Source organism: Camelus bactrianus, chromosome 12 (genome assembly GCF_048773025.1).
Source record: "Camelus bactrianus isolate YW-2024 breed Bactrian camel chromosome 12, ASM4877302v1, whole genome shotgun sequence".
Taxonomy (NCBI): Eukaryota; Metazoa; Chordata; class Mammalia; order Artiodactyla; family Camelidae; genus Camelus; species Camelus bactrianus.
In genome coordinates, this window is record NC_133550.1 from 63,927,734 (window position 1) to 63,949,143 (window position 21,410).

Below are 21,410 nucleotides of genomic sequence, written 5' to 3' on the forward strand. Positions count from 1 at the left end.
CTTGGCAGGTCTGGATTTAGAGATCAGAGTGAGACATGGCCTGGCTTCCCTAGGGCCCTCCGATGCCTGGTGGATGTGGGTCAGGCAACAGAGTGTGTGCGGAGAGAACCTTCAAGGAGGGGCATGGGGGCTCAGCTGGGCTGCAGGAGACAGGGTGGGCAGGGTGAGGTGGGGTGAGGTGGGGAGGGGGCAAGGCGCTAAGCCCTGAGAGTTTAAAAATAAACCCTAAGTGCTGTCAGCTACAGCCAGCATCCTAGGGACATCCCCAGGGCACAGGATGTCCCTGGCAGGGGCTGGAGGTGGCAGAAGGGACACGGCAGGAGGGAGGGGGTCCTCATCTGCCCTTTCTGCACCTGGGAGCTATTTGTGTTTGGGGAGAACCAGCCTGGATCTTCCCGACCCGGGCCAGGGCCAGAGGGCCTCGGGGGTCCCTCCTCCCCCATCCTTGGAAGCATTTTATTTTGCATCAGAGAAAACTGAGACCCAGGGAGATTGTGACTTGCCTGAGGTCCCTACTCTGATAAATCTGATAGCTCCACACCTGGAAGCCAGCAGTGCTGGCTCTCAAGTAGTGATTCTTGAAGCCTGGTGGGCATGAGGTAGGCGACCAACTAGGGGAGAAGGCTCACTTGGATGAGGGTAGCGGGGAGCACCAAAAGAGCAAAAGCCCAGGACTGTGTTCGACATTGTTCATAACAAACAAGCTCCTCCTGCCCATTGGTCTCCTCTGCTCCTCACTCTGATCCCGAGGAGGGACTTACAGGGATTAATGCTGCCCCCATCTTATAGATGAGGAAACTGAGAACCAGGGAGACAAGGTCACCTGCTCCAGGCCTCAAAGCACATCACACCGAGCTGGGATGGGGCCGGTCTCCCCTGGCGGTCCCCAGCTTGAGCTGCTGGAGCCAGGGTGGGAATAAGGGGATGGGGGAAGAGGGGCTGCCATGGGGATATGGGGAAGGGTGGGAGGGAGGCCCTGCCACCTCTGTTTTGGGGTGCCCCCTCCCATCCCTCCTTCTCCTCATCCCTCCTCCATGGGCTCCAAGCTCCCATGCACTCAGGACCAAGTTTGGCTTCCTCGCCTAGCCAGGGCTCTCCCTGCACATCCAGCCTCATGTCTCACCATGCTCCTGACACACTCAGCCTCACCGAACTACTCATAGATTCCTACAGAGATTGCTATTTCAGGTGTCTGAGCAGTAGAACAAGATGTTCCCGCTGCCTGGAATGCCCCCTTCCATATCTTCCTGGGGAACTCGTATTCATCCTTCACAATCCAGCTCTGAGCCATCATTGCTCCGTCAGATCACAGTTATGACTGTGATTATAACTGCTGTGTTTGCTGCCCACCTCTCTTCCTGCACTGGCAACTCTTTTAGGGTAGCAACTGTACTGTATTATGCTCTCCAAGCCCAGTGCCTAACTAGTGCCTGGGTGAAGGAATTAAATTGAGCCTTGTAAGGTTGGGCCAAGGCCCACTTTGCAAGAGAATGGTGGGATATACTGTATCCCTTAGTTGGCATTGAAGGGCTTTATTAGTGTGTGTGGGGGGGTGTTGCTCAGAGGCCACAATTCATTTTCTGGCCAAGTCCCCCAGTCTACCCTCCCCCCAGGCCCTCAATTGCTCTGCCCTAACCTCCATCCTCTATCCTGTCTTTCCATCCTGCTCCCCTGAATCAAAGCAGCAGCAGTCCCAACTTGCCACCTTCCCGCTGTCTTTCTTTCTCTCCCTAAAGCAACCACAGGACAGATAGCTCCCAAACCTTAGAAAGCCCAGGATTCCCCATGGAGCCTGTTTCAAATGCAGAGTCCCAGGCTTCATTCCCGGGAGGCCCACCCAGAGGAACCTGGTGCAGAACCCTGGAATCAGCATTGTTAAGCAGCCTCCCAGTGGGTCCTGTTTTAGGAACTTCCTGGGGTGCAGCATGGAAGCCCAAGATGATGACATGACGAGGGGCAGGGAGGGAGAGCCAGTGCCCTCAAAGTGGGACTGGAGTTTAGAGATGACCCCAGGCGGTAGCTGCGTGAATCCTTTCCTCCTTGCCTAAGGATGCAGCGAGCTGAGCCTAGGCACTGGGTTTCCTCAGTCTAACCGCCAAGGGAGGCTCCAGCGGCGAGTGGCATTTGCTGCTCAGGTGTGTGTGCTGGCCTCAGCGGCCGGGCCTGCAGCCGCCTCCCCTCTGTACTGGGGAGACAGAGGCGGATATAAATAACAGCGAGGCCGGGCCGGATGAAGTAAGTGCGAGCAGAGAAGCAGGAACCGCCACCGGGGATCTGGGGAGGCAGAGGCACTCCAGCGGGTACGGCGCGGCGCGGGGCTGACGCGAGCCCGTTGCTCCCTCGGGTCCCGGGTGACCTTGAGGGGGGTGTTCGGGCCTCGAGGCGCGGCGGCGGCACTGCTGAGCTCCCAGCCAGGCCCGAGCAGAAGGTGTGAAAAGGCCTGGCAAGGGGCGGGAGAAGCTGCGGGGCGCCAAGGTCGGGCACTGGGGAGCCAGCAAGGGACTCTGAGCAGGAGGCTCCCCTGCACTGAGTGGCCTCGGCCCTTCCGCAAGCCCGGCCCTGGCCTCGGCGGGTTCGCCACGCCCGCTCTGGGCCTCGGGCTCCCCAGGTGTCCGCCGGCAGGTTCCACCAGCACTTGCGGGCCCGGCGGGAGCGGAGGGGGCCTCCCTGGTGTCAGAAGCACGGAACAGCTCGGCTGTTCCTGGGAGGCGGTGCCTCCAGCGGCTCCCCCCGCCCACGTCCCTGCGCCCGGCGCTGACGCACGCCCCGCCCCGCGCCGCGCCGCCCGTTACGTAACCCCCCGCCCCCTCGCGTTCCTCTGGGGTGGGGGCTGGGAGAGGGGAGGGCTGGGAGAGAGGAGGCCCGGGTCCCACCCGTCGGCTCGGCCTCGCCTGGTCCAGCACCGTCTCCTCTGCTTATCGCTCGAGGGGAAACTGAGGCCGCGGTCCAACGCGGCACAGCGAGGTGGGGTGACTGCCCTCGCTAGGATCTTTGGTCCCCCAGGGGAGCCAGACTGCAGTGAGAGTCCCAGCTCCGCCTTGGGCCGTGGCTTCCTCTGAACAAAGGTTCCCTCCCTGGCCCTGATGTTGGGAGCTCTGGATGTCCCATGCTGGGGAGTCTTCAGCGGCTGTTCCTCTCATCCCATTGTGTGTGGGGCACCAGTATCTTGAGTTCTAGTTAGGCAGTGAAGCCCGTGGTGGTGATTGGTTCCTCTGTCTACCTTCTGGGAGACCTTGGTCACCACACTGCCTCTCTGAGCCTCATTGTCTCCACTGATAAAGTGGAGCTGCTCCGCCTACTTTTATAGGAAAGAACCCTACGTGTCAGCACCTGCTGAGTACTTTGCAAAGTAAATCCTTATCCTCTACTCACCCTTCCCAGGACCTGGCACAGTGCCGGGCTTGAGCCTGGCCCTGGGCTGGTAGGTGGTGCCCCACTGGGCCAGTCAGCAACCAGTGGACCTTGGCCTTTGCCCAAGAAGCACGTGGTCCAGGTCTGGCCTGTGGCCTGGCGGGCAGCTGCAGGTGGGGCTGGTCCTGCAGGGGCCGCTGGTGCAGCACAGCAGGCCCTGCCTGGCTGCCCTCACACGAGACCCCTGGGAGCACCTGAGGGTCCCCTGCAGTGCCACCCATAGTCCCACTCACTGAGGTAACCTAGCCAACACCTGTTTTGAGCACCTCCTAAGAGCAGGCTTTGGGATGAGGAAGGTTTCTGCCCAGACCTCTGTGCTGTTCAGACATAATGGGAGCCTCAGTCTCCTCATCTGCAAAACAGGGATAATCACACCTCCCTCCCTTCCCTCTTGCTTGGCCTCTGCTAGGAGGTGATGAAATGCTTCTATCCCTGCTCCCCTTTATCGGGCCTGGAGTGTGAGCTTTACATTTTACCTTCAAACAGCAATTTGAGGTGAGAATTGGTGTCCTTTTACAGTTGAGGAATCCAAGAGGAGGAGTAACTCCTCCAGGTAAGGTTATCAACTGTCCTGGTTTGTCCAGGGGCAAACACACTCTTTCTTTCTTTTCTTTTTTTTCTTCGATAGGGAGGTGGAAGTAAAATTAGGTTTATTTATTTATATTTATTTATTTTTGATGTAGGTACTGGGGATTGAACCCAGGACCTTGTGCATGCTAAGCACACACTCTACCACTGAGCTATACCCTGCCCCCACAAATACGCTTTAAATAGGAAAACTGGGAGTCACCCTACCTCCAGGCCACATACTTCACAAGTGACAGTGTCCAAGTCCAAAGTCTGGCAGTCTGGCTCTGGAGGCCATGTGCAGCAACACCAGACTGTATTTCCCTCCACCGGTATTTGCTGAATGGCTGAATGCATCTCTCCCCACACCTGCCCCCAGTCCTTGCTGAGCACCTTGGCTCTTATATCAGGATCTAGTCTGTTCTCCACCAGGAGAGTCTTAGAGGAAATAAGTATAAGTGAGGTCTGCGGGCTTCACTGCTGAGTTCCGAGGACCCCCTCGGCTCCTCCCTGTTTCAGGGCTGCCTGAGGGAACTCCTCAGGGTCCACCCCTCAGGCCTTTTTTGTCCACAGGGGAGGCTGGGTTCCCACTGGCTGGGAGCTACTACCCCCTGATATGAGCTGTATCACTTTGTTTTAGAGTTCAGTTTCCTCACTTGTAAAATCAGGGTGATAAAACCTGCCTTTCAGTTGCTGCTGGGGATTCAGGGCAATGTAGGTAAAGCTCCTGGCACCCAAGAGGCCCTCAATATGTAAGCTTTGTTATTGTTGCTTATTAATGTAATTATAGCAAACTTTTCCGTCAAGGGCTTCCTCTGTCTGGCCTAAATGTTTTCCAAGCATTCAAGCCCAAAGTAGATGCCATTTTTCAGGTGGAGTTCTGTGTTTCAGGGAAGTTATGACCTGCCTAAGGCCACAGCAATGAAGGGCAGGACCAGCGTTTGCAGGGTTCTGTACTCTCGTAGCACTTAGCCCAGGTGATGGCAACTGCTGGTGAAACAGGGAAAGTAAGGCACAGGGGTAGGGAGGATTGCTGAGGTCCCTGAAATGCCAGGCCCCCTGCCTGCCTCCCGGACAAGCTGGTACTCTCCTTGCCCAAGGTGGCAGGACAGGTTGTAAGAACCAGCCCTTTGCTCAGGCCAAGCTGCTCCTCCCAAGTCGGCCGGCTGCCCAAACCCTCTACCAGCCACTGTTCCCTGTCCGCCTGCCAAGCTGTGGAGCAGTCCAGGACATTGTGTCCAGAGAGAGGGCCAAGTGGGCCCCTCGCCCGTGGCTGATGACCTCCTACCCCGCCTTTCTGGGCCTCAGGCCAGCCTGGCCTGTCCCTGGCCCTGGCATAAGCGGGAGGCCAGAGCTGCCCTTTCAAAGGCCAGGACAGCACCTCAGCTCCTCTTGGCTCACTGCGACCCTTGCTTAAGAGGGGTGCTCACTGCTCCATACCAGGCCCTCTTTCCAAAAAACCCCAAGTCCCAACAGACAGGCTCCCTGGGGTGCCTTTCAGAGGAAGCCAGCTGGTTTCTTGAGAAGCCTGTTTTCCTGCCCTTGGCATTTTTGCTGTCCTCAAATCCAGCCAGGCCAAGGCGAGAGGACCCCGTGGGCAGAGAACTGACTGTATGTAGCCCTGTGCCCACGTGAGCTGGACACAACCTCATCTCCCCACTGTACGGCTAAGAAAGTGAGCGGCAGAGAGAGGCCAGGATTTGTGCAAAGCCGCACAGAGGCTGAGAGTCACCACTTGGAGCAGGAAGGGGGCTGTCTCAGGGGGCGGGGACGCTTGGAGACCAGAAGGACCTCTGTGGTCTTAGTTGTACTGCCACCTACTCAGAGGTGCGGTTCCCCACTCCCACCCACCGTGTTCTTACCATGTTGCCCTGTTTTGTTTCCCTGACAGTATTTTTCTGCGTGGCTTTTCTCTTTTGTTTCCGAGGTTTACTGTTTTTCTTACCCACTAGAACCTGAGCCTGGTGAGGGCAGGGACATCTTGTCCAACAGCCTTAGTGAGGAATAACTGATACACAATAAGCTGCACTTAAGGTTTATAATTTGATAAGTTTTGACATATTATATACAATGAAACTATCACCACAATCAAGATAATGAATATATCCATCACCCCCCAAAATTTCCTTGTTCCCCTTTTTAATCCCTCCCCCTCTCCAGTCCCCAAGCAACCACTAGTCTGCTTTCTGTTGCTACATGATTAGTTTGCACTTTCTAGAATTTTCTATAAATGGATTCAAACAGTATGTATTCTTTTTTTGTTCTGGATTTCATTCAGCATTAATACTTTGAAACTCATTCATATTGTTGCCTGTATCAGTAGTTCATTTTTTATTGCTACATAGTATTCCATAGTGTGGGTGTACTGGAGTTTGTTCAACCATTCACCTCTTGAAGAACATTTGTGTTGTTTACAGTTTGGGGCTAACAAATTAAGCTGCTATGAACATTTGTGTACAAGTCTTTGTATAGATATTTGTGTCATTTTCTTATGAGTGAACAGGAATGGAATGGCTGGATCATTGTAGATATATGTTTAACTTTTGGGGGGGTAATTAGGTTTGTTTGTTTGTTTGTTTGTTTGTTTATTTATTTATTTATTTATTTATTTATTTATTTAAAGGGCGGTACTGGGGATTGAACCCAGGACCTCGTGCTTGCTAAGCAGGTGCTCTACCACTGAGCTATACCCTCCCCCACAATGTTTAACTTTTAAAGCTTCTAAATTATTTTCCAAAGTGGTGGTACCATTTTACATTCCCACCAGCAGTGTATGAAATTTACTAATTCCTCCACATCTTTGGTAACGCTTGGTATGGTCAATCTTTTTCTTTTAGCTTTTTAATAAGCGTGTTCATTGTGGCTTTAATTTGCATTTTCCTAATGACTTGTGGTGGTAAGTGTGTTTTCATGTGCTTACTTGCCATTCATATATCTTCTTTGAGAAGTGTCTATTGAAGTCTTGCCCAGTTTTGTATTGGGTTGTTTTTTCTTTAGAATTGAGTTTTTTTGAAGTGAGATATACCTAATGTATAACATTATATTAGTTTCAGGTGTTTGACATAATGATTTGATATTTATATATATCAGATATATTTCATACTGTGAAATGGTATAGTTGAGTTTTGAAAGTTCTTCATAGATCCTGTATATAAGCTCTTTTACCAGATACATAATTTGAAAATATTTTCTCCCAGTCTGGAACATCTTAACAGTGTCTAGGGAAAGTTTTTTTATTTTGATAAAGTCCAATTTATCAGTCTTTTATGGATCATTCTTTCAAAGTCATCTCTAAGAAATCTTTGCATAACTTAAGATCACAAAGATTTTCCCCCCTGTTTTCTTGTTAGACGTGTTGTAGTTTTAGTTCTACATGTCTGCCGTCTGGATGTCTCTGCGGCTTCTTGAAGGGGTCATTGACGCTTGCTGTGCCCATGGCTTCACCCCCTTGTTCCTCCGTTCCTGAGTCTTGCTCCTCCTTTCCTGAGTCTTGTTCGTCCCCCGCCCCTGCCACTTCCTGGAGCCCCTCCATGCTGAGTCCAGGTGTCACCGTACGAGCCCACACCAGAGTACTTTCATGTGTGCTGGGCCACAGCTCCTCACCCACTGGCTTCTATCCACCCTCATAAGAGCCTTCCTGGGCAGGGGAGGAGCCTCCTCTTGGTCCTTATGGCTCCCTTGTCTTCCTTCTGCTGTAGATCTGATCTGGGTGCCGAAGTCACGGTGACATGGGTCTCTCTTCTACCACTAGAAGTACCCTCCGTCCTCCAGCCGGCCTGTGCCCAGGGCCCAGCTCAGGACCTGGCACAAAGTAGGGACTCTGGGAAGGTTTGTTGATTGAATTTGTGAGTACATTCCTCACTCGCTCTGCTCCTAGCCACAGATGCGGCGCCCTGGAGGTGAGAGACTTAACTCTCACATTGAAGATTGAATCCCAGCTCCTCAGCTATGCTAGAGGGCCCATGCTGTGGCCCTGAGGACTTCTTCCACCTCATCTTGTGCTGCTTGCCCCTTGTTTGCTGCTGGACTTTTCATTCCCTGAGCACACACACCATGCTTGTTCCTACCTTGCCCTGGAAGTGGCTGACCCCTCTGCTGCTCTCTCTGCTAATTCTCTTGTAATGCAGATTAAAAGCTCCCTCTTTGGGACGGTTCCCTTTCCCCTGACCGCCCAGTCTAAAGGGGCCACTTGGTTGCCAGTTTCAGTTGTCTTAGTGGAACAGCCTCACCATCTGACATATTCCTCACTTACTTGTTTGTGGTTAATAGACCATCATCTTCAGGAAGATGCCTGGAACAGTGTCCAGCTCTTATGGGGGCTCCATGTTGAACAGTAAATGTTGAATGTTGAGATGTTTAATGCAGTAAATCAGGGCAGAGCCAGGTGAAGGACCCAGATGTCCAGGTGGCTGGGCCAGGCCTCTTCTCCTGCCTGGATTTACCCAGCCCTGCCACAAGCCAGCATTATTCTGAGCAAGTCCTCATGCCTGCAGGGCTCTCAGCTGCTAGCCACGTGGTTCCACCCAGGGATCAGCCCATCACTCTTTTCTCCACTCCGTGGGAAACGTACCACAGCACAGGGTCCTTTAGGGCCCTCACCAGGGCTCGGGAGCCAGTGGAGCAGGAAGAGGTGCTGGCCTAGGGGCCAGCCCAAAGGGCCTAGCTGGGCTGGGGCCTGGTCTCACTGTCTCTTGTTGTACACATGGGATGGATGTCAGGAGGGGAAAGAGATATTTGACATTACACAGAGTTGGCAGCCGTGAGAACCCACTTCTCTTGCTGGCAGTGAAATTCCCCAAATTAAAACCCAGCAAATCAGCAGGTTTCTGTTGCCCAGGGGCTTGTAGACTTCCTGGCTGGTCCCAGCCTGTCCTTAGGCCCTGCCCACTCAGGACTTGGCTGAACTGGCTGGCCAGACCCAGGGAGAGGAGGGAGGGCAAGAGTGTGCCCCTCCACCCCATGACTCACTCAGGGGGAGGTGGCAGCGAGGAGACCAGACAGTGGCATCCCCTTGGCCTAAGGGTGGACACTGACTCAGGCAGGCAGTGACGAATGGAGCAGGGTTCTCCTGCCTCCATGACTCACCCCCACCCGCCCAACTGTTCTCTAGGGATAAACTCCCAGGAGGTTTCGGGACACACATCGAGAGTGATGAGTACAGTTTTCAGGACGCTGTTTTGCTGAGGGACAGGCAGCCTCCCATCTGGGCAGAGGGCAAACTGGGGGCCAGCTTAGTGTCTGCTCTGAGAATGGAGTTTCCTTTTCCGCCCCAGCCTGGTCCTGCTGCTGGTGGGGTTGGGTTTCGGCCTGTTTGCTGATGCAAGGCAGCATCCTGGACTGGGTTGGCTGGTGGTGTTTGAGGATGGATGATAATAGCTCTGATGAGGAAATGATCCTTGTCATTTACTCTGGGTTAGCCACCCTGCTCAGCATTTTCCACTCACTGTTTCATTTAGTTTTCACACATAGGTGTCATTTTTATGCCCATTTAAGAGGTAAGAGAACTGAAGTGCCTGAGTAGGCAGAGTGGTTGCTTGAGGTTACCCAGCTAGGGAGCCACAGGGGCAGGAATGGAATCCATGTCTTCTCAGGGAGCAGAGTCCAGACTCTTTCTGATGGGCACCTTCCTGACACGTTCCCTGGGGAGGGACCTTGGCCTTGCTTTTTTCCTTCCTGGTTTTTCTCTGCCTCCTGATCCCTGGGCTCCCAGGCTCCCTGTGTACACCTGTCCTGTAACTGCAGTCCCACCTGTGCTCCCAGGGTAGACAGTGGGTGCTCATGGGATGTTTGTGAATGAATGAGCACTTTTTCCCCAAAGAATTGAGTCTACCAGAATGTTCTTTCTTTCTTTACCTCCAGGTCTACCACTGCACTGCTTCAGAGCCAGTGTTCGGTGAATAAATGGAGGCATGAACGTATGAATGAATCACTTCTGTGCCTGAGTCCTGGAGAATTTGGAGGTTTGTTCAAATCTGGAGTCTCCATTCTTTCGGCTGGAGGGGCTGCCCAGGAAGGTAATCCCGGCACCTGAGCTGGGCCTCCCCGGGCCTGTCAGCTCTCTGGCATGTGCACAGGGAGTGGGAACAGGTGGCTATGGGCCCTCTCATAGCAGGACCTTTGCTAGGCATTTTATTTATACTAAGAAATAGGAGTGACTATGTGAGGGGCCCTGGGGCCCACAGATGGGACACCGAGAGAGGCTGGGCTTCTCCTCAACAGGCTCTGTTGGGGGGAAGCAGCTCATGAAGGGGCCAGACATCAAAGGCTCCTGGGACCTTGTGCAGAGGTGGGATGTTTGGCCTGAAAGCTTCTAGGCCCAGTTTACACACTTGGATGGGGAGGGAATGGGTGTGGACCTGTCTGGGGGAGAGATGTGAGGAAATCCCCATCCCGCTGATGCCCCAGCCTGGATGGAGGTGGTGCGATCAGTCGTCTTACCCCTACCACCAGTGTCACTCTTCCATAGCAATGACCAGTTTTATACATGAAAAAGTCACACATGGGTTAAAATCTAAGTTTCCCCACTTATTGGCTTTATGAATTTAGCAGGTAATCTAACTTGGAGCCCTTCTCATTGTACCATGGAGATAACACCTGTATCACCAGGTTGCTGTGAGGGTGAAATAAGATTCAACAAATACCTGTCCGCCCCTTCCACCCAGGGGCCTTGCGGCGCTGATGTGCATCACTGCTTGGGAGGTGGCTGAACTCCTACGGAGATCAGGGCTGGCTTCTCCCCAGCCCGGGCTCAGGCAGGCTATCTCACCCCTGAAGCAGATTCAGAATTGCCCAGAGAAGGGCCGAGTCTCAGCATCAGGTTTTTGGAACCTGACCTAGGGGGTGGTCTTCTCATCCTTGCCCACTTCTAGGAGTCTAGTGGTCTGGGTGGGCAAATAGTAGATGGAGGACAGGCTGGAGGTTGAGCTCTTGCTTGGTCTGCCAGTCCCCAAGGAGGGGTGTCCTGATTTCACCACCTGTCAGCAGAGAGCTGGGGCCGTTCCTGGCCTCGTGGAACCTGTTTCCAATGTGGACAAGGACCCGTGGGAGTGGGCACCCTGAGGTGTCCTGTGTTGATGGGAGAGGTGGCAAAAAGGGGCCTGTGACACTGTGCCTACCCAGGGGTCGGGTGAGGATGACCAGTCATTTCTTGACGCCAACAGGGGCTGGGTCACTCCCACTCTCTCCATACTAAAAGGGACCCCAGAAACAAAACAAGCAGGGAGCATGCAGAAGGCTATTATGTATCATGCTTTTAATACAAACTTAAAAAAATCTGGAACAATATAAACTGTACAGATTTGATCAATCTTTTTGTTTTGTTTTTAAACTAAATCTCTAAACACACCAATGTCCCATTCCAAAATATTGCACAACATTCTGAATACAAAACGCTTGATTGTATTCCTCCTTCACTAAAGAAAACAAGTTCATTACCCTGCTCCCCCAAGCTCCTCTCCACGTTGCCTCAATGCCCCCCCCTCCCATCCCTAGGGGTCAAACTAGAGAATCTAAGCTTACTGCATTGAGAAAAATACATCATTCTGGACTAAAAGTTTACATTCTTTACAAGACAATCCACCTTTTGATTTGTTCCTGGGAAAGAGGGGTAGATAGAGGATGGGGAAAGGGGAGAAATAGGCTGTATTCTCCTTTTTTTTATTTTAAAGTTTGTTTTTCCTGAAAAAATATCTGTTTCTCTCCTCTTAAGAAAAAATCTTGAAAAGAAAAAAATTACATTTTTTACGTTAGAAATATACATATATTATATATACCTCTTACATCTTACAAATGTAGCAAATTATTCAATACAAACGGACACCAAAAAATGTAAAAAATAAAAAAAAAAGTTTTCCTACGAAACCAGGTAAATTAGTGCAGATTTTTGTTTTTTTCTTAAAAAAAATAAAATTGAAGCAAAAATGCCTAGGTTTGAGACAGACAGACTGAAGTGGGCCCAAGAGCCCAGCACAGGAGTCATGCTCCTGAACACATACTTTACCTCATATTTCAAAAGACACTAAAGGGGTTGGTCTCCCACTCTCCCTCCATGTGGTGAGAAACAAGCTGGCCAGGGTGTGGTGGGTGCCTGTGTGTATGTGAGAGGAGGAGTGGGAAGAGGGATAAGGCAGCATCCAACCTTTCCCAGAGAGCAGCCTGGGCCTGTCACCTGTGTGGGAGCTGAGGGCTAGGGAGAGGGTGGCCCAAACTGGGCTGGCCCCTGAGAAGTCTAGGGGGACAGATGGTGCTGGGCCAAGGAGCCAGAGCATAGCCTGGCTCGGGGAGGTAGAGCTGGCACCCACTGCAGGGAGAGGAGGCTGGCAGTGTCTGTCGGGGAAGGACACACTGCCACAGCAGTTGCCCACTTGGGGACTGGGGAGGAGGGAGTGGGGTTTCGAGGGCTTTGGTACTTTCTGGTGATGGGGGCTCTGATGCCGTGTGCGCCACTTGCCGAAGCGTCATAGCATGGAAGCTAGTCCACTGGGGTCTGGTCAAACAACTTCTCTCCAGCAGAGGTGGGGAGTGAGCCTCTTCAACAGTCCAAACATACCACCTGTGATGACCAAGCGCCTGTCTAGCTCAGCCTGCCCGGAACTCTCCTCACAGCATCAGGGCCCAGGGGGCTGGGCTGGGCAGTGAGGGGGGATGGCAAGAGGTACCAAGAGGTTCTCAAGCAGGCAGGGGAAGAAATGTACTAAAACAACATCTGTAACTGAAAGACCAAAGTCTCAATTCAAGGCTTAGGACTGCCCACTACAGGCACTGACCCAAACTCCCACCCTGGGCTAAGGTAACATAATAGGAGGGTCTCAGTCCAGGGACTTCTCTGAAGTTTCAGAGGCTGGGTACTCCCTCAGCCCCTCACAGCTAACCCCCCCCCCCCCTTTTTTGGTCAAAACAGAAGTGCAGATCCCTCCGCAGTCTGGAAACCAGTTCCTTCTGCAGTGCTTTCCCCTGGGAGTGTCTTAGGCTCTGCCAGTCTCGCCCCGCCACGTGAACCATCCTACAAAAGGACTGACAACCCACCCCCGCCCATTCCCCAACCTCATACGTAAATAAGCACTTGCTGCAACCCGGAATCATACCCAGAAGGGAAGTTTCACATGCCTCGGAATCCTTTAAAGCAGGACAGCAAGCCATGTGCACACACACACATACACACCTGCACCTGCCCCACCTCCCTCTCCACCTCAGGCCCAGGGGAGGGGATGCATGGGAGGCGTCACATGTGCCAACCACTGGGTCTTCAGGGCCTCAGTGACAGTCTGGGCCAGGTGGGGAAGGTGGTGTGGGGCCACAGGGCAGAAATGGAAGGAATTACACTAGACAGAGTGCTGACCTCCCTGGAGTCACGGACATCAGCTCCAGGGGGAGGGTGTCAAGTGGCCAGCAGCTGCCTAGGGCCCAGGCCTGAGAGGGGGTAGGGGCTGGAGTCAGACCTATTTGGGCGGCAGGGCCCGAGGCCTGCTGAGGTTGGATGGCTCTGAGTGAGAGGACAGCTGGATGACGGAGGCAGTGACATGGGGCAGCCTCTCCCTGTTCTGAGGAGGGCCAGACCTCGCTGTGGTTCTCCCTTCCCTATGAGCTTGGACACACCAACCCTAAACCAGGCTGTGGAGGGAGGGCGGACGGGAGGGAGCAGGGAAGGAAGGAGCAGGGAGCAGCAATTCACATCTGGACCATTCTTAGCACAGGAAGCCACTAATTAAAGATGTTATATAGAAAACTACATGTAAAAAAAAGAAAAAAGAAAAAAAAAAAAAGAAATATAAAACCCAAACCAAATAAATCAGAGGCAGGCAGGAAAATAGCAGGGGGTTGAGTTAAACACGATTCGGTGCTTCGGGAGCCCCCTCCCTCTCCATGCCTGGGCTGGATCTTTTTTCTAGAAGTTAGAGTGAGAAGATTGGAAATCTTTTTGTATATTTTTCTTTTCCTCTTTTTTTGGCCTTTCCTTTCCTTTCTCTTTTCTGTGGTCTTGGGTGCTCCTGGCCCTGCGGGCAGGTGGGCGGTCAGTTGGCCAGCACGACCGGCTGGAACGGCTGGCTGGGGTACTGCATGGTGTTCAGGTTGTAGCTGAGGCCTTCCACGAAGGGTGTCTTCTCCAGGAAGAGGCTATTGGTGCCACCTCCAAATACCTGGGCCATGTCGAAGCTGCTGCTGTTGCAGGTGCCAGCCCCACTGCCCCCAAAGGGGGCCGGGGTGCCACTGCCCTGGCCATCGGCCCCATCAAAGAAGAGGCTGGGAGAGGCACCGCCGTTGTACACGAACTCCTTGGCATTGGGTGAGAGCTGGGACTGAGGGGCCGGGTTGGCGGTGATGAAGTTCAGTGAATGCAGAGACAGAGAGAGGTTCTTCTGTTTCAGCAGGTTGTTAGTGGGAGAGCGGGCCATGCGAGGCTGCTGCTGTGGGGGCTGCTGGCTGCTTGCCCCACTGCTGGCCACACCACCCCCACCCGCTGCCCCGCCACCCTTCTTCATCTTGGTGGAGCCAAACTTGGTGGCTGCGAAGGAGGCTGTGGTAAAAGTGATGGGCTGGGCAGAGCGGGGAATGAAGGTGGGGCTGGGCGACTGGCCAAAGGATGGTGATGGGGAGTTGGACAGGGAGCTGTCCTGGCTGCCGATGGGCACAAACACCTGGGCATCAGGGTTGAAGCTGCTCTTGATCTCCTTGTCCAGCTCTGGGGCAACACAGCCCTCGCTGTCATCCAGATACAGCACCTTCACAGCTCCCTTCTCGCCGATCTGGTAGGACACCTCGTAAGGGTCAATCCAGACGCTCAGCTCCTCAGGAACATTGGCCCGCACATCCTCCACCGCGAGGCCACTCCGCTTGGCGGCCAGCTCCACCACGGGGTCCACGATCTCCCCAATGTGGACACAGCGGAAGCCAGAGCCCTTCAGTGGCTTGTCAGGGTACCAGTGGCCTTCATATTTCTTTTTCAAGAGCCGCTCTAGCTCCTCACCAAACAGGTCTGCCCGGCGCCGGGGCAGCTTGTTGTACAGGTAGGAGATGATGAAGTTCAGGGCCACTTTGATCTCCAGCTGCATGGTCCTTTCCTAGGCAGAGAATCAGCACAGGCAGGTGCACAAACCACTGGCAGTGTCAGGAAATGTAAGGGGGGCAGCCTTGGGCTCCAGACGACTCTGGGAAATGAGAAGGAAAGGCTTCATGAGTAGATATACAGAAAGCCAGGGGGATCAGTAGCACATGACAGAGAGAGCAGCACCAGCTTTGAATCACATAGACTCAGGGTCCTATTTCTGCTCCGCTAGTGACAGGCTTATTTGTGTGACTGTGGGCAAGTCACTTTTTTTTGAGCCTTAGTTTCATCAGTAACATGAGGCTATCATGAAGATTAAATTAGTTCAAGAAAGTAAGGTGCCTCACGCTGTACCTGGTGTATTTTAGTAGGCATCTGATAAAATTAGCTATTATTTTAAAGTAATTCTAAAGAAACAGGGGTGCTGTGGTTTTCACTATTTTGAGAATTCAGGTCACTTAACGAGTGACACCAAAAAAAAAAAAACTGAGCTCCTAATTCAGCTGTAAGAGGGAAGGTTCTTGCTAACTTGTCTGTGCTATAGCTTGGTGAAGTCATGCTTCCAAACTGTCACAGGCTAACACAGAAGTTAAAAATGTTTAGTTTTCCTCATTAATGGAAAGGGATACAGGTCACTGAACAGGAAGTTGTGCTGCCCGCTTTTCATCGGGCTGGGATTCCAGTCATGTCCAATTTGTGACCCGAGGCTCCCCTGGTGTGTGTGCACTCTGGTTCAGAGTTTGCAGAACTGATTTTTTGCATAACAGTGTAACCAAGGCATGCATATCCATCCAGACAGCCTTCAAGAATCCAGACAGGAGCATGATCCCCAGGAAAAAGTCAAGACCTGTCATAGTCAGAGGTGTGGATCAATAAGGAACTGCTGACTGGGGGCTGCCCCAGGGAAGCAGAGGAAAGGAGATGGAAGCAGGGCCCTGTAGGCCAACAAAGCGTTAAGAGCAGTACTGGCGTGGCCTGAGGGAATTTCTGTAGTTTCTGGCTAGAGTGTAGGTGATGAGGGGTTAGAGAAAAGAAATTTTCCATCACCCTACAGGTTCCAGCTGGGGACCATCATCACTCAGTCTCCCAGGGACTGTCTGACCACCTGTCCTAGGCACCGGACCAGATTTATCAAGTGTTTGGAGATCCCTGGAGAGAGCTAAACACTCAGATTGTTATTTTGGGATTCTCTCACAGCCAGATCCCACAGAGGTCAAAAAGGTTTATTCCTGAGGTCTGGGCCAGCTTCATGTCTCAGGAAGATGATCTGTGAGGTCCTGAGAGCCAGTGATCCTAATCTCCTCACTTTCTCCAAAAGGGCAGCTCTAGGCTCATGCTGTGGGAGATCTGAACTGAAAAGAGCCATCTTTGAGGGCTGACAGAGACTCTGGGTGAGACTATGCTGCTAAGCCAGCACAGACACAAGACTGATCCATGGTCCGTCAAGGGCATCTTCTGTCTTGTGATAGATCTGGGGCTGGATTTTAATTAAAATCCCTCTGGGTCCAGCACAGAGTATCCAGTGCTAATTCTAGACTTGAGGATCTTGAGCTTTCTGAACATTTGCTCCAACTCCCTATAATTCTCAGGCCTGGGGCCATGGATCCTAGGGGCATTTGAAGGACTGACTCCTCAGGCAAAGCTCTCTGGGGTATCAGAAAAAATGCACTGGGTCAATACGGAGTATCTGATGACAGTGGCTAGCTCTAGTCCCACCCTCATTTCAGGTCTGAGTAGACAGAGAGTCACGTAGGGCATCAACAAAAGTGCCACAGGCATGTCCTCTCCCAAGCCCTCCACAGGGAGGCATAGGATTCAGGAGACCCTAGCCTTCCCTCCATCTCAGCCTCCAAGACTTAATCTCCATGTGTCTTCAAAAGTCTATTCATGGTCACTACACATCAATTCCAGGGTCCTTCTAGGTTTAAAGAGAACAGTAAAGATAATGGGCTTTCTGTTTCTGAGAATTGGGTCCACACAGTCCTACACCTTTCAAGGCCTTTAAAACTTTGCTGCATATCTGCCTTCCAAGTTCACCTCCCCTGAACAGCTGAGCCTCAAAATGGGAACATTTTAAATGCAGGCCAAAGTCATTGGGAAATAAGCCTCCCACCCCAAAATACAATAGAATCACTGTCATCAGCCCTGCCTAGCTAATCATTTTCTGCAGCATAAGCAACTAAAGCTGCACACCAATTTATACCTCAGTGATGCTGCTACACATAATAAGGAAGTATATAATGCCATCTTTGCTTCTTTAATTGGAGAACAGGCCAGGCCAGATGGCTGTGGGGTGGAACCTTACAAAAATGCCGGACAACCAGAATGAGATTTTCTGCTCTATCAGCTCAGGCTCTAATTTTGACTTCAAGAAGCTTATGGAACAGAGGATTAAAGCATTGGTGCTGCCTTGTCTTTACTAAGGATACTCAGATCAGTTTGTTCATTTTTTTTTTAAGGGTATGGACAATTCTAGGGCTTATATATTAAATATTCATAGAATGTGGTGAAATTAGAAAGCTTAGAAATAACCACCTTTCAACTTAAAGGAACAAAAGAGGACTCTTAAGGTCTTTCGCAACCCTGACTCAGGTGCAAAAGGCCAGAAAGGTAGCAAAAAAGGGGGGGGGGGGCGGGGAGGTTAAGTGTTTAACAACAGCAAAATCTACGTTTTGTCAATATATTTAAAAAGTTGCAAATATAAGAGTAAAATTCTGTCCGCTTTTATTTAAAATCTTATCCTTCTTCACTTGTTTACTTCAAGAAACAAAGTTAAACCTGGATTCAGATCCCGTGTTGACTTGTGTTTTAAAGAGTAAGTGCTTAAAAGAACGTCTTGGGGGAGAAAGAAGCTGGAAGCCGGCTGCAAGTCAATGATATTGTAATAGTGATTCCAAAGAATTTCTGACAAAAATACAAAGGAAGGTTTCTGAAGAAGAAAAAACTTAGGTACCTGTAAGATATTCAGACACCTCAAGCCTTAACATCCAAATCGTCTTACAATCAAGAACTACTAGATTCAAAAGAGTTTTGGAAAGAGGAGTCAGGGTCCTAAATTTTGACGAGGCCAGTAGGTGTCACAAACCGGGTGCTGGGATGTGAGAGCCGGTCTCAGATGGGACAGGGGATTAGCCCCACCCGACTCGTCCCGGAGGCAGAGGCCCAGACAGGCGGGTGTGGTTGAAAGGCTTCCAGGACTTGTGCCAACTGACCGAACCACTTCGCTCAGTGTCTCACATCGTCTCCCCCAAACATAGACTGTGCAAGCCCAAGTGTGACTACAAGGTCCCTTCCAAGTAAAAAAACGGCCCTTACTAAATCACTCCAGGTTTCTCCGAGGGCAAGAAGACTAAACTGAGCCCCAACGTTGATACGGAGGCCAGCGGCAAAGCTGCACTCTGCATTCTGGGAATCGTAGTCTTCAGAAACCTCACGCTCAGGTTGGAGGCAGTGACCTACTTTCTCCGCACACTACACTTCCCAGCGTACTTCGCGAAGACTCAGCCGGCGAACTACGCATGCCTGGTAAAGGGAGCTGGCCGAGGGTCGGAGAACGAAGGAAAAGTTTCCGATGCACATGCGCGCTGTGGCCGACGGGCGCCCCCCGCCCCCCAGCCTAATACATTTTATATAAATTCTACCCATAAGGCCTACTCCCCTTATTGTATCGCCCCACTGTATCTGTGTCTCGGCTTCTCGAGAAACTGAACTTTTTTCCCCCTCCCTTTTCACCGCCTCCCATGACTGCTGAATTAAGGATCAGCTTCTAATAGTTTTTTCTGGGTGAAGTCGGTAGGCTGGGATAGATAGGGTCACATCACGCCCCCGCCCCCGCCCCCTGCCACTTAATCTGTATTCCTTGGGCTGGGTGGTTTCCCTCTGGAGTTGCTGTAGGGACGGTGGATTCAAAGAGAAAAGAGCGTTTTCACTTAATGCCCAGTGGGCTCGTCTCCCTCACAGCCAGGAAAGAAAAGGCAGGAATTAAACCGAGTTCTCCCGTTCTCTCCCCTAAGGAAATTCCGAGTTTTAAGCTGCGGGGAGGCGCCGAGCGCGGACAATCAGAAGGCCCGACGCCAGCAGGGCCCTAGCCTCACCCCTCTTCTAATCCAAGTCCAAGTAACCAGACCCAGCTAAGGAAATGGAAAAGGTTCCTGGGCAGAGAAGGAAAAACTACATCTGACACCTGAACAACATCTTCTAATACTTAAAATTGTTTGTGAGTCTCCTCCCACTGCAAGGCCTGCTCTACGACCAGACTTACCAGATCCTCAGCAAAGCTCCCCTGCAGGGTGTTAAACCTCCCTAATCCTTCCTCCCACACAAGCTTATTTTCCCCTCCGCTTAAGAGGAGGGATGGGGGCAGGCACCCAAGAAAGCAATAGGGGTGTTTTTCTCCTGGAAAATCAAAGATGAGGGACCCATTTCCAGGGTGCAGTAGGTAGGAAAGAAGAAAGGTTAGATACTGAGCAGACAACTGGGACCCCTCGGCTAGGCCCCAAGTTTAAGCCTGCTGTGTGGGGTTCTAGTTCCTCTAGGGGTGGGAAAGGGCAGCCAACTGCCCCTCCTCTCTGCTCCCTCCTTCCCCTCCCTTTATAGTCAAGGGCACAGTCTATCCTTTGGAGGGGAAGGAGCTAGGAGTAGGGTGTTTCCTAGGCACCTCACCGGGATGAACCAGAATCCATTGATACTGCTGTAAGGGTACATTTTTCCGTCCAGTTTTCCCTTAAAACACTAAAGAGGATAAAAAGCTGAAGCCAAAATGGTGAATTCTGGCTCAGCGGCCAGAGGAGAGTCACCACTGACCGGTCCAAAAGAGGGGTGTCCATCCCTCAGGCTCCAGAAGGCCAGAAATAAACCCTATTAATTATTATCACCCCCTTCCCCAGACACGGAAAAAGAGGCAGAAAAACAAGGCCTGGATCCCTTTCCTTCCTCTGATTTATTTAATGGTTGTGGGAATTATGTTTTCGGGGAGAACAAGGAAAATCTAGCGACTCTCTAGAATATGAAGAACTGAGGAAGGCGGAGAAAGGAGGAAATGCACCCCACCCAGGAGGAGGCCACACTTGGAACAGGGAGAGTAGGGAGCTCCGGGATACCCCAGGATGAGAGCGAACGTGAAGGAAAGTGGGGCACAGGGGAAAAGAGGGGTTCCAGTGGGGAAGTGGAAAGGGAAATGTTGGCCAGGTGTAAGGGAGGAGGGTGCGACACCAACGTGGAGCGTCCAGTAAAGCGAAGAGCGGGAGTGGGGCAGGGGTGGAGGGAGGCGTCCGGCCTATCGGGTCTCGGGGGCCCCCGCCCGCACTCCCCCCACTCACTCACTCGGGTCTCTGCCGCGGCGGGGCGATGTGCGGGCTGCGGGGCGGCTTCTCCCTCCAGGGTGGTCCTGCGCGCGGGGCCGAGGTCGCTCTCCCTTCCTGGGCGCCGCCGGGCCGGGGGCCGATGTGTTCTTTTCTTCTTTGAGGGTTGGGAAGCGAGTGAGGGGACTATAGTCTGTGACTCTCAATAACAATTCTTTCAGCTTTCTGGAGGTCGGCCTCGGCCTTGGGGCGGAAGGCGGGCGGGCAAGCGGGCCGGCCGGCCGGCCGGCGGGCGGCGACGGCGCGGGGATGGCGAACCGGAGGGTGGCTCGTATCGCAGGGCGGAGGACGGTCCGGGCTGTGGCCGGCGGAAGGTCTTGCCCTTCTGGCGCCGCGTCGCCCGAGCCACTCGCTTCTTTCCGCCGACGACCTGCACCTTCCCGTGCCCCGGCCCGAAGTGAGCAAAGTCAATGAAAAGTTTCACCCTTAGCAACCCTGCGCACGGATCCAGCTTCCCCACCCCTGCGTGATGCGTCCCTCCGCCCTGCAGGGGCGGGGCCGGGCGCCGGGCCGGGACTACTTCCCAGCTGGCAGGCGGCTTAACCCCTCGAGGCGTGTGGACCGCTGCTCCGACTGGAACCCTGGGGCGTCCGGCGACCCCCTCGCCCCACCCTCCGATGCGTGGCCCTTTTCTTCATTCATATCTCGACTCAAACGTCAGCAAGGCTGCCTTCGGCCTGTGTAACGCGGTTTGCCTCCCCTCCCCATCATGACGCCGCACTGTAGTTATTTTCTTCATGCCTCAAACCACTCAAATCGTGCTTGTCGTGTGAGGTGTTTCCCTAGCTAGACAGCAAGCTCGGGAGGGCAGGGGGCCGGCCTGGAACCAGGTTGCTCACTTTAGATGTGTTGAATGAATGGGGGTCGCGGGGAAGGGATCTTCCCCGCTGTATCTTCGGCCCTGCACCAGCCCGGGCGCCGACGGTTCGTACGTTCGCCTGAACCGTCCCCTCAGGCCACCACGGCGAGTCCCTCCAGCTCTGGGCGGCTGCCCGTCTGACCTTCCCCGCGGCGCTCGCACCACCCCAGTT

General features: G+C 52.7%; 1 protein-coding gene and 1 long non-coding RNA gene across 2 annotated transcripts; one reads left to right on the forward strand and one right to left on the reverse strand.

The window, feature by feature from the left end:
* Window positions 1-1,635: 1,635 nt before the first annotated feature.
* On the forward strand, window positions 1,636-11,512 carry LOC141579461 (uncharacterized). Its single transcript, XR_012510949.1, has 2 exons — window positions 1,636-2,428; window positions 9,838-11,512. It is a non-coding gene; the product is annotated as an uncharacterized LOC141579461 (long non-coding RNA).
* Window positions 11,214-20,835, reverse strand: TOB2 (transducer of ERBB2, 2). Its single transcript, XM_074375614.1, has 2 exons — window positions 20,342-20,835; window positions 11,214-15,122 (listed from the first exon to the last, which is right to left on the reverse strand). Exon 2 carries the CDS (start codon window positions 15,024-15,026, stop codon window positions 13,989-13,991), a length of 1,038 nt encoding a protein of 345 aa, XP_074231715.1. The 5' UTR covers window positions 15,027-15,122; window positions 20,342-20,835; the 3' UTR covers window positions 11,214-13,988.
* Between the last annotated feature and the right edge of the window lie 575 nt (window positions 20,836-21,410).